The sequence below is a fragment of the Lactuca saligna genome, chromosome 2 (genome assembly GCF_052625555.1).
Source record: "Lactuca saligna cultivar CGN05327 chromosome 2, ASM5262555v1, whole genome shotgun sequence".
In the NCBI taxonomy this organism is placed as follows: Eukaryota; Viridiplantae; Streptophyta; class Magnoliopsida; order Asterales; family Asteraceae; genus Lactuca; species Lactuca saligna.
Window position 1 is genome coordinate 143,456,524 of NC_136418.1, and position 17,905 is coordinate 143,474,428.

General features: G+C 37.0%; 1 protein-coding gene across 1 annotated transcript; it reads left to right on the forward strand.

The window, feature by feature from the left end:
• The first annotated feature begins 11,628 nt into the window (after positions 1 to 11,628).
• On the forward strand, positions 11,629 to 12,747 carry CXE17 (carboxyesterase 17). Its single transcript, XM_078977771.1, has one exon. It carries the CDS (start codon positions 11,665 to 11,667, stop codon positions 12,667 to 12,669), a length of 1,005 nt encoding a protein of 334 aa, XP_078833897.1. The 5' UTR covers positions 11,629 to 11,664; the 3' UTR covers positions 12,670 to 12,747.
• The last annotated feature ends 5,158 nt before the right edge of the window (positions 12,748 to 17,905 follow it).

Genomic DNA, 17,905 nt, shown 5'->3' on the forward strand with positions numbered 1-17,905 from the left:
CTCCCGCGTAGCGGGGTAGCCTTTCTAGTTATTCTTATTCTTATTATTTAATTTATGTTTAATGAAAGTACTGTAACAAAAAAAACTGGACCGAATATTTGACTTTTACGAAATTAAATATTCAACCTAGTAAGATGCAATTTGTATTCTTGATTTTAAATGCTTACCTTATTCTTTTTGAAGAAAAAAACACGTTCAAGAATTATGAATCATAATTTTAGGTTTTATTTTAGCATGAGACGTAATGAGAAAGAAAAACATAAGTCTTACTACCGGAACATTCAACGAAGAAAGAAAAAGGTATTCCAAAAATAGGATATCGGAATATTATCTACAACTTTATGGATAATCCATGGTAAATTCCCGAACCTTTGATTACGTAATTTTTTAGGCTAGGTTCTTAATATTTATATATTATGATAATGAATGCAAATGACTTACTTAGTTGAAGCAAGTTAGAATGTATATAAAATCTTTTTTTATGTTCATATAGAGATATCTAACGTAAAGAATAATGAGAATTTCTAATGGGAATTACATTACAAGTAATAAAAGAAGGATCAACATAAAATCTTTGAAAGGTTGAAAACACATTATATTTAGGTATTTTTGGGATCATCCGAAAAACTAATATTTAACTGAAAAAGTTAGCTTTTGCATAATAAGATAGCTAAAACTAATAACGATCAGTAAAAATAACTTATTATATAGATGACAAATATAAAATAATATAAAAACTTATGACTTATCAATAAACTAGAAAATTATGGATAAGATTTACTTACTTATCAATAAACTATATCAAATATTTTTTTTCAAACAAATATCTTAGGCAGAGGGAGTTTTAATACTTCTAACAACTTTTCACATCATTTTTTGACTTTCGTATTATTTTTTTATCCGTCACCTCACTAGCATCATATTCTTAGCATTTTGTAAGGGGCGATAACATTTCTAGCATTTTATTTTTTTTATTATTTTTTCAAATTTAATTTAATTATATTATTTTAAAACACAAACAAGTAATATTAAATAAATTTTATTTTTTTAAACCAAAAACAATTAATATCAAATAAATTATATTTTTTTAAAACACAAAGATTTCATATTAAATTTAAAAAGTTACTATAAATTAAAACTTAAAATATCTAAAAACGTGAGTTAATAATTCAAACCATGACTTAATACCTAAAAATACGATTTAATCATAAAAAACATACTTTATAACTAAAACACACTTCATAAAAAAACACACTAAAGCAATGGGTTGTAACGCTTGGTTTAGGTATGAGCTTATTTTTCAAATTGTTTGTATTCTTCATTAGGACTTGGCGAGTTGGAAGCTTCAACTCGGCGTGTCGAGAGGGCTTTGGCCGCCAAAATTAATGAATCAACTCGGCAAGTTGATGTGCTTCAACTCGGCGAGTTGGTGGCTGGGAAGGAAACCTTAATTTTTAGGGTGTTGCACCCTATTTAAAGACCTTAAGTCCCTTGGCTGGCCTCCTTACCATCCTCCTCTATCTAGAAAACCCTAATAGCGTGCACCATCTTCTTTTGTGAGTATGTGAGCTTGTGGAGGGTCTTGAGTGTTGATCTTTTGTGCTCTTTTGAAGAAGCTTTGAAGTTGGAGGAGTAAAGCTTGTAGGGAAGACTTAAATCCAGAATCTCCCCACTTGTTGTAGTATCTTGGAGGTATCAAGTTTATACCTTGCTTTGTTATCATTTAGATCTCTTTTGTTTTGAGGTATTATCTTGATTTTGGGCTCATGGGTGGATTGTCCAAGAAGTTGAGTATTCGAGGGGTTGTTATGTTAGATCTAACCATTTTATGGCCTATTTTGGCTTAAAGTTGCAAGTTTTACTAAGTTCTAGGTCCCATTCATGCAATAAATTCCTTTTTAGCCTATCTTGAGCCCTATGGTTTCTTTTAGCATGCATGGACGTAAAGTTGGAAACTTTACGTGATTTTCCATCCTTTGGATGTCAGATTTGTACTTTGAGACTATGTTTTGAGAGTTTAAGAGCTTAATAGGTCAAGCCTCACTCTAAAGAGTCTAGGGTTCGGATTTGACTCATTTTAGATGGTTCCTACGGGTAAAGTTGGAAACTTTACCCTTTTAGACATCATTTCGGAGGAGATCTGAGAATTGGAGTTTTTAGATTTAAGGGAAACAACTCAATGCATTAAGCTGTTGGATTTCTGTCTAACTTGGCGAGTTTGTAACACACAGTTTTGAAAGTACTCAGTTGTAGCTTCGGGGGGTAAGGGTATAGGCGTAATGGGACGATTTGGTCTTTTATGGGTCTTGAGTCTTATTCGGAAATTTTTAGGCTTGGGGATATGGCTAGGAGCGTAGGGCTTCCCGCCACCTTTTCGTGGATATAAAGTTCGTCGGAAACGGACTTAGAATGAAGAAGTTATAGAACTTTGAAGTTATGGGCAATATTGGTCCCTAATGGAGTTTGGAGCACTTTTGAAGGCCAAGAACACCTCAAGAACATCTTCTTTTCACATCTTGATTATTGTAAAATGTTTGGTACAATCTTCTCTAACTTTGTTTACTTGAGTTTAGCGACGCTTGGCTAAACAAATCTTGGTTGACTTTTGTTGAGTCCTTTAAACTTTTGTTGAATATTGAAGAATCCATGAACTTGTGTTTGAATCTTTATGAAAATGTTTTGTGTTTTAACATCTTATCACTACTTGTATGTTTTTATTCATGAGTTTAAATGTGTTTGTGGTGATTAGTTGGCTAATTTCTTGATTAAGTAAAGGATCTTCAAATTAGCAAGAAACAAGTGATCCTTGTTTTAGTCCTACGTCACACAATCATAAAAACATTTTCTCCAACATGGTAGCGGAAGATTTTGACTCCTCTTGGATTTGGTGACTTTTTGGTTCTTAATGTTAGTTGACTTTCACTAATTACATGCTTATTGGAATTAGTGACTTTGACTTAGGAAATTGTTATGAGCTTCTCTAACCATTTCAACAATTAAGAAAAGTCTATGTAATCTCAAGCTCCTTGGATTACTATAGCCAAACTAAGGATTTAAAACAAGTATTGCACCATTGGATTCTAATGACATGTTCATCAAAAAGTCAAAGTGAGGAAACCATAAGTCAACCATCTTTCCCTTATTGATTTTATATCAAACTCTTATTTTTGTTGAAATTGTTTATTTAAATCTTAGTTTAATTCTAGTTTATTTCAAGTATTTCAAAAGACCAACCCCCTTCCCCTATTTTTAATTTATTGTCATTTTACAATATTTTTACAAAGAGATTTTTCATAGAGTTATAAAATTGAACCAATCTCCGTGGATTCGATCCCTTTACCACTATACACTATTTTAGTGTGTAATATTTAGGGTTATTAATTTTGTTGGCCTCGAAAACCACCACACGTGCGAGAATCACAAAGACAATAGCATAAAATACAGTCATCAGCCTTGCCTGGCATTGGGTCTTTCTCAGTAAGCATACCATCACATAACACATGCAAGAGTCACGTAGACATCTAGTGTCCTAACATATTAAACCATGGTCTGAAATTGGCTCCTTTGACTCGCTAAACATAGTGAGGAAACTCACCTCAAGGTGCTAAAACATTCTAATAAATTTCTGCCTACTGATCCGACAAATCTCGCACTATCAATACCAATAACATCCAATTAATAATTGGATTCCGATCCATAACCATTAGTCTAATCAATTGGGTCCATAACCATGGAAAAAGACCATTTTACCCTTCCTCTAAGTTGGCTCGAGGCCAAAGCCCAATTCAACTACTATGAAGGCCCAAATTCTACTTGGCAACTCAAGGCCCAAATATGGCCCAATCTTCTAAATTAGGCCCAAACCCATCATCTACCTAAAATCCAAAGAACCCAAGGCACTAGAGAAAAGCCAAATCAAAAGTCTAATGGACCAACAAGGTCCAAATGAAGAAAACCCAACCTATAACCTAAACTGAGAATGTAAGCCCAACTTGGTGGAACTCTAAATCTGAACGACGCTTTTTGGCATAACTTTTTTGCCGAATCTGAGCTGTCAGGAGTCTACTCCGAACCTGTTGGATCAACCTGGTGATCTTGAGTCCCACCTCGATACTCCCCACAACACTCTGACTAACCTCACACCAACATATCAGGGTCCTGCATTTCCTCTCATAAAGCATCTCAAAAGGAGGTCGATCAATACTGACATGATAGTTGTTGTTATATGAAAATTCTGCTAACGGAAGATTATCCCAACTCCCACCAAAATCCAAGACACGTTCTCTTAACATATCCTATAAATTTTGAATGGTCCGCTCGCTCTGACCGCCTGTCTGTGGATGAAACGCAGTGCTGAAATGTAGACGAGTACCCAACTTGTCGTGGAACCACTTCCAAAATATGGAAAGTAAACCGGATGTCCCTGTCTGAAACCATAGAAACCGAAACCCTTTGTCATGCAATGACCTCCCTGATGTATACCTCAACCAACTTCTCCACATAGATACTCTCCTAAATCGGGATAAATGCGCACTCTTGGTAAATCAATCCATGATGACCCAAATAGAATCCACTCCGTGTGCAGTCTGAGGCAACTTTGTAATGAAATTCATTGTAACCTCCTCCCATTTCCAATGGGAATATCCACTCAGGTGCATCTTTCGGTGAGGTCACTGATGCTCGAACTTGACTTTCCTGCAATTCAAGCATTGCTCAACGTACCAGGCTACATCCCACTTAATGCAGGGCCACAAGTAATTTGGACAAAGATCTCGATACATCTTTGTCACCCTTGGATGAATGGAGAATCACTATTTGTGTGCCTCCTCCATCAGAACCTGATGCACACCACCCCAATACAGAACCCATACCCTTCGATGAAGAGTCAACAAGTCACAACTATCATAATTAAAGGAAACCACCTGATCCATAATCCGCTCATTTTTCCGGTGCTCTTCCTTCATAGCCTCAATCCGAGCCTCACGAATCCACTCCAGTAGCGGAGTAATAACGGTCATCCTCAAACATATATCCCTGACTGGAGTCGTGACTGACTTGCGGCTGAGAGCATCGGCCACCACATTGGCCTTCCCTGGATGCTAAAGAATCTCACAATCATAATCATTCACCATATCTAACCATCGATGTTGCCTCATATTTAGATTTGGTTTATCCATCAGATACCTCAGGATCTTGTTATTCATGAAAATAGGATAATGAACCACATTGAGGTAATTATGCCAAATCTTGAGGGCGAAAACCACAGCCCCCAGCTCCAAATCATGCGTCGGATAGTTCACCTCATGATGCTTCAGCTGCGTCGAAGCTTAGGCGATTACGCGACCCCTCTACATCAAAATTGCCCCTAATCCCGTGATCGACACATCACAATAAGCCACAAAATCCTCAACACCCAACTACAGGGTCAAAATCAGCGACTCACATAATCTCTTCCTCAGGGTCTCAAAAGCTTTCTATGCTCAGGCCCCCAACGCAATGTGACTTTCTTCTTTATCAACCGAGTCAAATGAACAACTATCTTGCAGAAATCATGGATGAATCTCTGATAGTAACCCGCTAAACTAAGGAAACTCCGAATCTCAAATGGAGACCTCAGAACCTCCCACCTCATCACGGCCTCGAACTTAGCCGGATCGACCAGAATACCATTCTGGTTGACAAGTTACCCCAAAAAATGCACCTCATAGAACTAGAACTCACACTTGGAGAACCTTGCGAAAAGTCTCTCCCTCCTTAAGGTCTCCAGCACCTCCCTCAAGTGTTCCTTGTGCTGCTCCTAGGTCTTGGAATAGACCAGGATATCATCAATGAATACAATTAGCGACCGGTCCCGCATCGGTCTATATACGCGGTTAAGAGGTCCATGAACACGGCTAGAGCATTGGTGAGCCCGAAAGGCATCACTACGAACTCGTAATGACCATAGCGAGTCCGGAAAGCCATATTCTTAACATCTTCCTCTCAAAATCTCATCTAATGATAACCCGAACGCAAATCAATCTTGGAAAACCAAGATGCAGCGTGAAGCTAGTCGAACAAATCATCAATCCTTGCGAGCGGATAACGGTTCTTTACTGTTAACTTATTCAGCTCTCGGTAGTCAATGCACATACGATGAGACCGATCCTTCTTCTTCACACACAAGATTGGTGTTCCCCATGGTGAACTGCTCGGTTGAATGGATCCCTTGTCTAACAAATCCTACAGTTGTGTAGACAACTCTTGCATCTCGGGAGGAGCCAACCGATATGGTGCTTTGGCTATCGAAGCCGCACCTGGAACCAGATCAACCCTGAATAAAAATTGCCTCTCCGGAGGCACCCCAAGCATATCTTCCAGAAACACATCCAGGTACTCCCGCATAATCGGCACATCACCTACAGTCGCCTTATCCTTATCCTGGGTATCCATAACATAGGCGACAAATCCAGAACAACCCTACTGAATACAACGTTTAGCCCTCATTGTTGAGCTCTCTCTCCTAAACCACTAACTTTCCTCTAATTGGGGTTCAAATCTAAACTACTTGGTGCTCATAATCGATCACCAACCCATTAGGGCTCAACCAAGCCATACCCACGATAACCTTGTTTCCACGCAAAGGAATGGGAAACAAATAAATCGGATACTGCTCGATGAACATCTACAGAATACAACCTCGATGAACCCTCGCTACCCGGACATACCGATCATCTGCAATCTTGACATCTAAAGGAAAATCTAGCTCCCCTAAAGCTCTAGAAAACCTCTTGCTAAGCGAAAGCGATACAAATGATCGGGTAGCCCCCGAATCAAATTATACCAAAGAAGAAATAATGTTCACGAGGAACGATACTAAAAATAAAACACATAAGTATAAGCAGGGAAATCAATGTAAATAAAAGATAAGGAGAAGATACATACCTGTTACCACATCAGGTGTCATGAAAGCCTCCTTGGTCGTCAACTAAAAATCCCTGCTCTTCACCACAGGTGCATCTGCCTTGCCCTGGTGGTCGGCATTGATCTGTAGAGTCGCAGGAGCGGGTGTTGACACCGGCCCTGTTACAGTCAAACTCGGACAATGGGACTTCTTGTGGCCCCTCTGATTGCAATGAAAGCAAATCAGATCAGATCCCAGGGTGGTGGTGGTAGCAGTACAATCCCTGCTAAAATGACCTGTACCACACTTGAAGCATCCCGAAGCACCCACCATGCACGCTCCCTCATGCATCTTGCCGCACTTAACACAATGGGGATCCAGTCCTATTGGCCTCTCAATCTCGAATCCTAAACCTTGGGCCTCTTGCCCGATCCCCCTGTAACGTGAGCCTGATCCAACTTCCTCTTCCTCTCTATCTCAATATCAATCTCTTCTCTCTCTCTCTCTCTCTCTCTCTCTCTCTCTCTCTCTCTCTGTGTGGCTCCCGCTATCATATCCTCCAATGTCTTCCAACTGGATCGGTCACAAACGGCCAAATATCGCTCCTTAACATATCATGGTACCTCGCCTTCTTTATCTCCCCATCCGCCACGGAACCAAAAGCGTCCTCTCACAAAACATCGCGGTGATCTCAACCACTGTCTCAGTAATCTGGCGGAGATCCTAAAACTCTCGCACCAACTGTTACACCTCAATCGCTGGTGCAAACTCAACCCTAAATCCCTCTAACCAGCTCACGAATACAATTACATACCACTAAGACCAAATAATTCTTTGAATGAGAGGTCTCACACTATAATGGTTGGACTCAAAGAAGAGCTGTGTAATAGAGTTAAAATGTAACCTTCTGAAATCATTTAGTCTAAATAATATGTAACTTAACATATTCACCTACAAGTTAGTTGACATTAGTGGGAACTCCTAAAAAGCACAAAGGAATCAGTATTCGAGCATTGAGTAATCAGAACCGAGCACAACCTGATCATTCCATCCTATCACTGATTGATTAGTAGTAGCATGCAAGTCTATAAGATCATACAACATGCATACAAAGGCATCTCTCCTAACATTCTATCATGCAAATATTGAGCAGATCCTTAGCCCTAACTAGCATGCGATTCACAGATTCAAAAATCAAAGCAAATCATAAATCATGTATGGGTATTTTGGAAAACTTACTTGAGCTCGATCGATTGTATACACCACGCCCTTTTCTTTTTTCAAAAACTATTTTTATAAAACATTTCCTATTTTGAAAAAAATTACTAAATCCTCAGTTTGAGTTCAGACATACCCGATAGTACATCCGAATCCCTCAAATCAAGGCTCTGATACCAACTTGTAACGTCTCAAAAATAAGACCAAAAAATTTCAAATTTTAAAATAATAAAATGGTAATCCAAAACATCATCATAAACCAAGATGGATCCAAGTGTATCAATATATCATAAAATATTAGAGTAAATCAGAAAATGCATAATAAGGTAGTGTGTACTCTACAATCATCACGGCTCTTCCCTTTCGACCTAAAACATAAACTGAAAACCGTAGACACAAAGCTTAGTGAGTTCCCCAAAATACCACATACCATACATAATAATCACATATTGGGCCCTCGCCCTTCATTGGGCCTCGCCCGATATTAAGTCTTGCCCAACATCGATCCCCACTCGGTATATAGATCTGTATTGAGCCCCGCCGGATACACATATAAACATATAATCATAGGTACACATGCGGTAATCACAAAGACAATATAGCATACGATATAGTCATTGAGCCCCGCCCGACATCGTGCCTTTCCCGGTAAGCGTACCATCACATAACACATACAAAAGTCACGCAAACATCTAGCATCCTAGCATAATAAACCATGGGTTGGAGTTGGTGCCTTCGACCCGCTAAACACAGTGAGGAAACTCACCTCAAGCTGCTGAAACACTATGATAAATCTCTACCTGCTGGTCTGACAAATTCCGCGTTATCAATACCAATAAGATCCAATTCATAATTGGATTGCAATCCATAACCAACTGTTTATTCAATTGGGTCAATAACCAGGGCAAAAGACCATTTTACATCTCATCTAACTTGACCCAAGACCAAGGCCCAATTCAACTACTATGAATGCCCAAATTCTACTTGACAATCCAAGGCCCAAATATGGTCCAATCTTCCAATGTGGGCCCAAACCCATCATGGGCCTAAAATCCAAAGAACCCGAGGCACCAACCAAAAGCCCAAATCAAAATTCTAATGACCCAACAAGGCCTAAATGAAGAAAATGCAACCTATGGCCCAAATCGAGAATGCAAGCCCAAAAAACCTTCTAGGGCTAGTACTCACAACATACCAGTTGGGTACTCCCAACGTACTCCCGAGTTGGCCACTCTACTCCATTTAGCACTTAATCTATTGAGATTTCAAGCCAAACCCTCATATCTGACTCTATAAGACTATTAATTACGTAAAGTTGGAAACTTTACACACATGCATGACTTAATGGGGCTCAAGAGCTCAAAAAGAGGTTAATAAAGGTCTTAGAACATGCATGGGTCCAAATGCACCATAAAGTTGGCATTTTTATGAACTTAGGGACTGTAAAAAGCTAAGATCTAGCATCCATAGCCTCTAGAGTAGATCAAAAGCTCTCCTTTAAGACAAAGGACCCAAAAGATGCATAGATGTTTCAAAAACTAGATATAGCATAGAAGAGCATAAAGGTGTAAGCTTTTTACCTCAAAGGATTGCAAATATGGAAATAATCTTGGTTCTACAAGCTCAATCCACTTCTCCAAGGGCTTCTCTTCTTCTTCTTCTTCTTCACCTTAAGACACCAAAAATCTCTTATCAAGCTCACAAACTCACTAACACACTTAGGGTTTTGTTCTCTGGGACAAGGAGGATGGAGGTTGGCTAAACATGTCCAAATGAGGCTATCATAAGGTTTAAATAGGGTGCAAACCCTAAAAATTAGGGTTTAACTCAGACTTACTTACGCCATGTATGCTACGCGTACGTGGTTAAGTCCCACGATCAAGGCATCGACCTAGTACGCCAAGCATACCGCTAGTATGCCCTGCGTACTAGCTAAAGGACCAAATTGCAATGTTTTTTGATAAGAAGGGTTAAATGTGAAACTTACCAAACTTGAGTGTTACATCTTGCGTCTGGGCGTTGCCGCATATACTCAGATACTCACACCTTCGACAATACGCATACACAAATTTTTATGCATCCAAAACCATCGGCGGAAATAATATCCTTGAAAGAGATCATGCTAGTTAAAATAATCATGCATGAGGTGTTGGTCGGTTGCTGCATGCTGTCTTTGGATATATCTTTTTTTTTTTACGTTGCACGTTGCTCGCTCCATGGTTGTTAAGATGTTGGTCTAGACTATTATGTATGGAGATGACTGATTGTATTAAACATGGTTCTAAATAACGTAAGGCGTGATTTGGCGGCAATGTCAAGTCTCAAGCTTTTCCGAGCCTTGGCGAGTCACGACGTTTGTAAGGCGTGACTTATAGCGGCAATTTTCTATATAATTAATATTTTTATATGTATTTTCAATTATTATTCTTTTTTATACATATATATGAGTTAAGGCGGCGTTTTGACAAAGCTTGACGGAAGGTGCAAGCCTTGGAGTCATGGCGTGCAATGACGGAGCCATGGCGAACTTTTTAGAACCATGGTATTAAACTATTAAAAACATCGTCCGATGATGATAAAATGAGGACGAAGACGACATTTTTTATAAACTATATGGAGTTGTTTGAGAGATTTGTTGTGATGTATGTGTGTATAAATATGAAAGATGAAGGGTTGTTTAAACCGGTTGAAAGAAATGTTTAAAATATGAATTTTGAAAAAAAAAAAAAAAAAAAAAAAAAAAAAAAAAAAAAACGGGCTGTAACTTTTTAAAACTAATGAAGCTTTTTTAAAAATAAATGTAGTTTTGTTTAAAAAATAAAATGATCAAAAGGGTATTACGATCGTCAATGGTCAAGAAGAAAGCTACCCAATCAAATCACCCCTCCTTTCTTTCTCCTCTCACTAAACCCGTAACGAGACATATTTGGCGGCTCCCCTAATTAACGAGAGCTAGGGGACAGTTTTCCAAAAGCTTAACGAGTCTTAGCCAGACTCATTCTGCCTCCATTCCGCTTGACCTTATAAATTATTTTGATCTTTTCAAAAACTACATTGCAAATTTCTCAAATAATAAGTTATCTTATGTTTACCGATAGTTACTCCTTTTGTTCATTTAAACTTGTTTTTCCAATAGTTAATATATTTCAATAAGATGGTTTTGATTATGATCAAAAAGATCATTTACTTGCTCATACCTATTAAAAAAATAAATAATTTTTTTTATCAATGGGTATTTTAATTATTAATACCCAAAACTTGGTGGCATTTATTTTTAGACAGTGAAGTCAGTTTTTATAAAGATCCAAACCGCATCGTTTTAAAGGTGCAAGTTGGACCAAAATGTATAGTGAAAAAGGCTGCTGTCCGATAAGATTTCGAGATCTTGATTCATACTGCTCCATTGACTAAAAGTCAATGTCATTCGAAGATGACGACAAATACCCAACATTTCTGCTACTCACAGAATCACAGTTGTTTATATATAGAGTTGTCGATCGCATTTCATACGTACAAGTCACAACCAACTACTACAACTATATACTCTTGTCCTTACGAGTCAAATGGCTACAATATCGTTGAGTAAAATGTCAACCAATTTTCGAATCCAAAACCATAGCCCTGTAGTTGAAGAGATCAGTGGATTGATTCGTGTTCACAAAGACGGCTACGTAGAAAGACCTCCAGTTGTACCTCATGCTTCTTGCATGGTACCCTCGGAGCTCAAGGTTGTAGCCATAGATGTCACAATAGACAAGTTTACTAACTTGTGGGCACGTATTTATTCCCCTAGCAACCAACAATACTTTTCATCAAAACTGCCGGTGCTAGTTTACTTTCATGGAGGTGGGTTTTGTGTCGGATCGGCTTCTTGGGCGTGTTACCATGACTTCCTAACGAATCTTGCTCGGGTCGCTTGTTGTGTCATTGTATCAGTAAATTACCGTCTTGCCCCTGAAAACCGGCTTCCAACTGCCTACGATGATGGGGTCAATGCCGTATTATGGCTAAAACAAGAGGGTTTAAAGGGAACCGTTAACGAGCTCAAACGGTGTGATCTTTCAAGCCTATACCTGGCCGGTGATAGTGCAGGTGCGAATATCGCGTACCATGTTGCAAAACGCCTCTCATCTAAGTCGGTTTTGTCACCAAAGGGAGTTATTCTGATTCAACCCTTTTTTGGGGCTGAATCAAGAACCGTGTCCGAGAAGCAGTCAGCGCAGGCAGCTAACTCTGCACTGACACTATCGGTTTCTGATACTTATTGGCGCCTTGCCCTCCCGATTGGGTCCACGAGAGACCATCCATGGTGCAACCCCTTTGCCAAGGGTGCACCAAGATTGAGTGATCCAAAGCTTTTCAAGACGATGGTTTGTGTGGCTGAGTTAGACATATTGAAAGATAGAAACTTCGAGTTGGCAACGGCCTTAGCCGGTATAGGTGCATCGGTGCAAACCGTAATCTATAAAGATGTTGGTCATGCATTTCATGTTTTGCATAATTACCCAATGGCTCGGGCCCGAAACCACGAGATGATGATTCATCTTAAGGGTTTCATCAATCAATAACTAGCGCGATGAATCTTAGATTGTAACATCTAGACTAGAGTTTGATGGTTGTTTTATTAATGTTATATAAATAAGTAATTGGGGTATTTCCTAAATCCAGCTTCAAGATTTCTTGATTTGTATATACTCATCACATAAATTGAGTTTTACGACATATTACAATAACTTATAGACCCCACATGTGGTGCTAATTGCTAAAGACACATGTCGTATTCGTTTCATACAAAGTCAAATGCATACGATTGCACAAGATCATAATCCACATCAAAGATCAAACCCATGATTTTATATATCTTCTAGTTTTGGAAGGTGAAAAGTTTTTGTTCCATTTTTGAGGGGATATTTGGTTGGAGGGCACTTTGACCAGATTAAAAGGAATCGTCTTTAAATAATGGGCCTTTTATAGCAAAGCAAAATTCTTCAACATCTAGAATTGGTCAAATATTTTTCAACGCACGGAACTACCAATTTTAATGGGTATAAATTTTGTTCGCTCAATATTAGTATCATTCACACGTAATTAGTTATTCTTTCATGGATTTATGTTTCAAATTATTCAATTTGTATTTTGTTGGGTATCTTCCGTTGAGATGTGCTTACGAAGATAGTCTCCATTGACATTCTTGAATAAAGGTATGAAACAACATTCTAGCGTTTAGAAAGATTCTTGCTAATCTTATATCCCGCTCAATCTAAGTAATAGTAATAGTAATAATAATAGAAAATACTAAAACCTATGGCGTTTCCTTCACAAGATTTGCTAGAATCTTTCTAGGATGAGTTTTATCGAGAATATGTTCGTGTATCCATTGGTTGCCTTTAACCTTCTACAGATCGCAAGGATCAACAATGGTCTATCCTCTTAAGGGGTGAGCACATATTGGTACTTGTCATAACTCTTCTTAACTATTAGAAACTGAAACCGAAACTAGAATCGATTGTATTGGTTAACTAGTCCAAAAATCGCTTGTAACCGGTTGCGACATCTGCTATCCAATTTCTATTTTTTTTTTTCTTTTTGCAAATTAACAATTACAAACTATAAAATTAACCATCACAAACAATTTTCAGATTTTAGCAACAAATATTTTTAATATTGACATACTTAGTCCCTAATATTTTGTAATTTCTAGAAAAACTCCTTGTTTGATGTCTTTTTTTGTTTTACAAAAATAGTCTCTATGTTTAACATTTTCATATGTTGGTAAATTTGATCCATGTGTAGAAACTAAATTACGATAATTATCTTCGTAATTTACAGAAAAACAATATATATATATATATATATATATATATATATATATATATATATATATATATATATATATATATATATATGGTCCATGTGTTTAATAAATTACAAAAATACTGCATACCTAATACAAAATTTGCAAATTACTCTCAATATATTGCCATGTTTGTTTGTCCACTTTTTTTGTATCGAGACTTTGGTCCCATGAATTTTGTATATATGTAGCTTTGCTTCATACCCTTTTGTAGTTATGCAATTTCGGCACCGCTTATGTCTCCACAAATTGGGGATGAAACAATTTATATATATATATATATATATAATAGCCGTCAACCCGCGCAAAGCGGCGGCGGCAAATAGTTTCATTCAACAATTGGTTTTATTCGAAAACAAGTTATATTTGAAGGATCACAAAACATATAGATTGGTATCTCTCAGTTTTGCTAGAATAATAGATTCCTTTCGCAAATAGTTTCTTTTTACGATTATATTCATTTCAATGATTAGTTTCTATACGGACACGTGTCACCTACCAATGAATATGAAATGTATTGGAATTTGATTGCATCTCACAAAGGTCGGACACATTGCATCTCACTCAACGATTAGTTTCATTCATCAATTAGTTCTATTAGGAAACATGTTATATTTCAAAGAAAACACATAAATATTAATATTGGTCGACAATTAGTTTTTTTTGGATGAACCTAACGGGTGGAGAATACTTTACACATTTTTTACCAAGCAACCCCTAAATATGGTTACCTTTTTATACACTTACAATTAGGCATGCGGTGTTTTGGTATCAAATTTGAGGTTTGATGAAATTTTGTTTTGTTTTTTGAAAAACAGTTGGTGTGAACTAATAGCATTGACCATGTCTATTGCAACAAATTAAAAATCACCATCTTTGTATTAGTTAAAAAAAGGAACATCATATTTTGGTCAATTAAAATCAAAGTAAACTATCACAGTGAAATGATTTTACAAAATGAGCACAATGGTAAAAACAGTTAGATTTTATGTTTCATCACAATAGTAAATTCCCACTAAACAATATCATCATCAAAATTAACTTTTTTCATCATGCCAAAGTAATCTTTTGTGTTGGAATTGTCTTTGTGGTTATTAGTTTAGTGGTTAAGTTCGTAATTCTGTTACATGTACCTCTTGGTAGAGTTTCAGCTTCCAAGCCAAGATTCAATCCAAAGTTGAACAAAAACTCACGAGCCTCCCGATTCACCATGAAAATTCCAACCAAGTAGCTTTCGTTCCCTCGGCTAGAGCACAGTCAAAGCAGCTCCCTATGTTGTGATAAATCAAATGATTGGAACAAACAACGTATAAGAAACATTATGAATGAGACCAATGTTTGAAAAAGCAAAATGGTTTGTAGAAACATAGAGTTTCGGACCTGTTATTGACAACACTTCTACTTTTCTACTCCAAATCTATATCATTTGGCGTAGATTCTAATCAATAATTGGTGCTTGTAGATTCTAATCAATAATTGGTGCTTGTGGGGTGCATATCCTGCATGTAAGGATAACCACATTACAATTAAGTGAAAACAATAAAATGATCATTTATCAAATGCCAAATATCAATCTTTTTATCGTAACAGTCGAGAGAGAGAGAGAGAGAGAGAGAGAGAGAGAGAGAGAGAGAGAGAGAGAGAGAGAGAGAGAGAGAGAGGCACTACCATTTTCAGCCAAGATGCATCCAAGGGACCAAATATCAATCTTTTTATCATTTAAAACCCCCAAGAATTGACCATTGCAAGAAAAGGCAACATGATTAAGAACCCAAGTATCCCGTTCTCCAGAGGGAATTAGTAGATGCATCCTAAAGCTTTCTCAAATGGGTGCTCAAATCATAGCAAAGCTGTATCATGACCAAAAGAGTAGCAATCACTTATAAGTTTGTGATCGATTTTTTTCTAAATAGATTGGATTCCTAAAACAAGATTTAGGCATCTTGATGAAAAAAATTTCCCTCATCCCAGGAGGAATTGTCAATTCGAAGATCCAGGCCGATTGTAATCTTCAATATCAGTAGGACTGTGTAATAACCAGTCAAAAATTGGAAATTTACTCAAATTAAGTGAAAAACCCCTTTACTAAGATTTAAAAAGACCAAAAACTAAGAAATAATAAAGTTTTTATGATCCTCTGGTGTCTTTTTGAGAGAGATCTAAAGCAAAGCCTGTCCCTGTTTTTGCTCATCTAAATTTGGTAGGATAACTATAAACACCAAAATGATTATACAGATCAAAGATTTGAAAAAAAAAAAAACTAAAACACTAAATCTGAAAGAGAGAGGATGAGTGGTGTGTTCTTTGTGCATAGATTTGGAACAAAAGTTGCACATCAAACCAAGGCACAAAAACTCCATTTGGAGTTTCAAATAAAAGGGAAGCTAGGTAAAAAACTTTACTTGGAATCAAAGAGAATCTAGGTCAAATCTATTTGGTTTGCCCACTCAATGAGTTCCCCACGACAACGACCTCCTGCAAAAGATTGTAGATTGATACACCAGCTCGACCTCGACCTACGCACCTAATAGCAAAAGAAAAAACATTTTTAGCTTTATTTGGCATGTTCTTCATCGGGAGATTAAATAGGCAGACACCATACAGAAAATCGATTCGAGGGTGTTTTGTGGTGGCCGATAAACAGATGGTTGGTGTAGAAGGTCTTAAGAAAATTATTTTAAAATCATGAACAATAGCAAATACCTTCAACTGAACTCGATTTTGAAGTGAATCCATCAAGGTTCTTTGCTTGATTTCACCCTTTTGAAGCTGATTTCGCTCTTGTTAGCACCATCCTTCCTGATATTCCAACAATTCTTGGTTCCCTACACACAAAGCGAAGTAGTTGGATGAGTCATCGATAAAGGGAAAAGAAATAGCAGTGGCTGGTTTATTGAAAGATTATTGAAGTCGAACCCTTTAGCCAACCCATTTCAATGAAACTATAAATGCATATAAAGCCACAAAAAATTCATCAAAAAGATGAACCTCTAAACCAAAAAGAAAAATTGACAACAAAATCCAAACCTTTAAATTGAAATCAATATATATAAATTATGGTTTCGAGGATACCTGATTATGGCGACGAAGGTGTTGGTAAGTTACGGCCACTAAATCAAGCCTATATAAACCAGAAATTTCAGAAAATCCCAATCACACCTCAATTGAAGTCTAAACAAAATCAGAAAGATATAAAGTCAAAGACCCGAAATACCAAAGTCAGAAAGATGGAGTGTGATTGGTATACATGTGTGCGTATAGATAACATAAAGAGGGTGTGTGTGTATCTCTGATTGCATCCTTTCTTGATTATTCAATAGATAGAAAGAAACAGAGGGAGAAATAGGGCAGATTGAATTCAGATGAACAAATGAGAGAAATATGTAGATAGCAAAAGGGAGGAGCGGTGGTGAAAGATGAGTGTTGCTACTTGCTAGGGCTTATTTGAGAGAAAGGGGTGGGGGTACGCAGTACCCGGACGTGGAACAACGAAATCGAGATATATTTGCACAGATCTCAGGATTCAATATAGACTCGGTCATGCACGATAGAGTCAAAAGCTAGAGAGAGAAGGTACTTATGCATTAAGTAATTGTAATTATTGTTAAGTATTTTGTATAACATCAAATTTAATATTATTTTATTCATAATTGTTTGTATTTTAAGCTTATAAATTCGAACGTCTTACAAAAAATATTATTATTATATTGAATCTATTTATAGAAATAGTAAGATTTCTTTTATAAGATAGTAGATATATAACGAAACATACTTAAAATAAGCAGGTAAATTTTTTATTTTTTTTTACAAGTTAACGAACAAAATTTTTATGAAAAATCAGATTATATATTATAGAGGATAAATACAAATATTTAGAAATAGAAGTGTCGATATTATTATAATGTTAAAATGGAATCTGGATTATATAAAAAAAAAAAGTAAAAAAAAAG

Excerpts from the sequence above, each read along its gene's own strand:
- CXE17 (XM_078977771.1), top strand. The coding sequence starts at position 11,665 with ATGGCTACAATATCGTTGAGTAAAATGTCAACCAATTTTCGAATCCAA.